General features: G+C 32.7%; 1 protein-coding gene across 1 annotated transcript in view; it reads left to right on the top strand.

Moving 5' to 3' along the window:
* Positions 1–2,543, top strand: part of ano2a (anoctamin 2a) — a 34,525-nt gene that overhangs the window by 9,010 nt on the left and 22,972 nt on the right. Inside the window, exons 7-9 of the mRNA XM_016483596.1 lie at positions 651–702; positions 783–838; positions 954–1,001. Of these exons, the coding sequence (XP_016339082.1) occupies positions 651–702; positions 783–838; positions 954–1,001 (156 nt within the window). The remainder of the gene's footprint in view (positions 1–650; positions 703–782; positions 839–953; positions 1,002–2,543) is intronic.

Below are 2,543 nucleotides of genomic sequence, written 5' to 3'. Positions count from 1 at the left end.
GTAAGTATAACAACTAAGTAAAGATAACTAATTAAATCTAAGTAAGGTAAACTATTGGATTTTACAGTGTACTTGAATATTTTAAGTAAGTGTCACTCAAAACAGTAAGTAAATTGTTTTATTTGCCTTGAAAGTTGCTGGAACTTAATAAAACCTAGTAAGTATAACAACTAAGTAAAGATAACTAATTAAATCTAAGTAAGGTAAACTATTGGATTTTACAGTGTACTTGAATATTTTAAGTAAGTGTCACTCAAAACAGTAAGTAAATTGTTTTATTTGCCTTGAAAGTAGCTGTAACTTAATAAAACCTAGTAAGTATAACAACTAAGTAAAGATTACTAATTAAATCTAAGTAAGGTAAACTATTGGATTTTACAGTGTAGCTCATAAACTCACATGAACATGCCCAGAAGAACTGAGCTGCATGTTCAGCTAATAACATTTTCAATATATATCTTATGACTAAGTGCACATTTCATATGGGCCATTTTTATGATACTTCATGGTGCTTTTTAGTAATTTTGGAGTCCACATTCATTATATTGAAATAGTGACCAGAGAGGAATAGATTTTTTAGGTGAACTATTCTGTTAATGTATGATTGCTTTTTTTATGTATTATTGTGTTGCGTACACGCTCTTGCATAGGTTTATGAAATTCTGAGGCGCACCACCTGCACACAGACCTGTCAAACTATGGGTATGTTCCTTGAGATGTCAAATCTACAAATACCATACTGTCAATTTGAATATTCAAATTCTCTCTCTTTTCTTCCTCAGGTATTGCATCACTGCTAGCTAAAGGGGCTTATGATTCTGCCTTCCCTCTGCATGATGTAAGTTTTGCATTGTACCCAGCTTAATACAGCTGATTTATAATTCGCCTGTTAGTTCAGTGTAAATGTGTGATGTGGTTTGGCTAGAGCTCTGTGTGTGTTGTCATTGCTGCAGGGAGACTTTGACAGCTCAGAAAATAAAGATCATCGCAACGACAGACAGGTGAGTCCTGCAGCCTGCTGCGATTGGACGGCAGCGTGTCACACAGTGACATTTAGGATTTTTATTTTTATTTGATTGATAAAATGACAATAAGCTGCTTATTACTGTAAGATGTACTTGTGTGTGTCATATCTAAGAAGATGCAAAAGATTTGTAATGAGTAGGGAATGATATTATCAATATCGCGATAGCAAAACTGCCATTATGCTTTGGCACAGTATCTGGTCAAACGAACTAAAACCAAAAGCACAATATGGCTTAATCCCTTCATCAAGTCTGTTAGCGCTACGCTTTTCGAAGCGCACACATTGATCAGCTTGTGATCGTAGTGAGACACATTTTTGTTTTTGTAAGCCTGTTTTCACTGAAGCTGGAGTTTTCCTTCAAAATAAAAGCTCTACTGCCGTTTCCGCCAAAATAAAAGCTTAAAAGTGCAGTATGAATTGCTGACAGCTAGCGGTTTAAATGCAGTCCAAATTCAAAATATCTCTTTCAAGTGTAGAAATTAGGAAAAAAGTATTGTAATATCCCTACTGTAGTGTAAAGCAAAAATAATAATAATAATATACATTTTCATTTATTTTACAGTGCGATTGTTTTACAATATATGGCTATTACTGTCATTGTTATTATTATTATTATATTCTAATTTGTTTGGCTTTCTAAAACACCAGTGTGAATGTAATTTAGACTGAGACAGTATATCAAATAAAAAGAGGGTTGAGTCCCCTTTAAAGTTCAGGTACAAGTCAATTCACTGCCTTTTTTCTGACTTAAAGGATTAGTTCACCCAAAAATTAAAATTAGGCTGTGTTTTACTCATTAAATAACTGTAATTACAGATTTAGGTTAAATAAAGATGTCAGTCTTTATTTTTCTTCTTTTTAGGGCAGCAGTTGCTCTAGCAGCAAATCAGCCATCCACATCAAAAGCTGCAGGACAGCCCACATTTCAGAAACAAATCAAAGAAAAAATAAACAAATTCTACTGTTCCAAATATTCTGTATGTTGCTCAGAATATATTGTGTTCAGGTTTTTTTTTTTTTTTAACCCAGACATTTAAAATTAACACATTTTAGAGCTGTAACAACAGTACCGTGATACTGTGAAACCGTGATATTTTTGCTTAAGGTTATCATACCGTCAAAATCTCATACTGACCCATGCCTACTGGTAGCTAGCGGTTTAAATGCAGTCCAAATTCAAAATATCTCTTTCAAGTGTAGAAATTAGGAAAAAAGTATTGTAATATCCCTACTGTAGTGTAAAGCAAAAATAATAATAATAATATACATTTTCATTTATTTTACAGTGCGATTGTTTTACAATATATGGCTATTACTGTCATTGTTATTATTATTATTATATTCTAATTTGTTTGGCTTTCTAAAACACCAGTGTGAATGTAATTTAGACTGAGACAGTATATCAAATAAAAAGAGGGTTGAGTCCCCTTTAAAGTTCAGGTACAAGTCAATTCACTGCCTTTTTTCTGACTTAAAGGATTAGTTCACCCAAAAATTAAAATTAGGCTGTGTTTTA

The sequence above is a fragment of the Sinocyclocheilus anshuiensis genome, unplaced genomic scaffold (genome assembly GCF_001515605.1).
Source record: "Sinocyclocheilus anshuiensis isolate Anshui unplaced genomic scaffold, SAMN03320099.WGS_v1.1 scaffold733, whole genome shotgun sequence".
Lineage (NCBI taxonomy): Eukaryota > Metazoa > Chordata > Actinopteri > Cypriniformes > Cyprinidae > Sinocyclocheilus > Sinocyclocheilus anshuiensis.
Note: the sequence above shows the minus strand (reverse complement) of the source record. Positions and strands in the feature narration are given on the sequence as shown.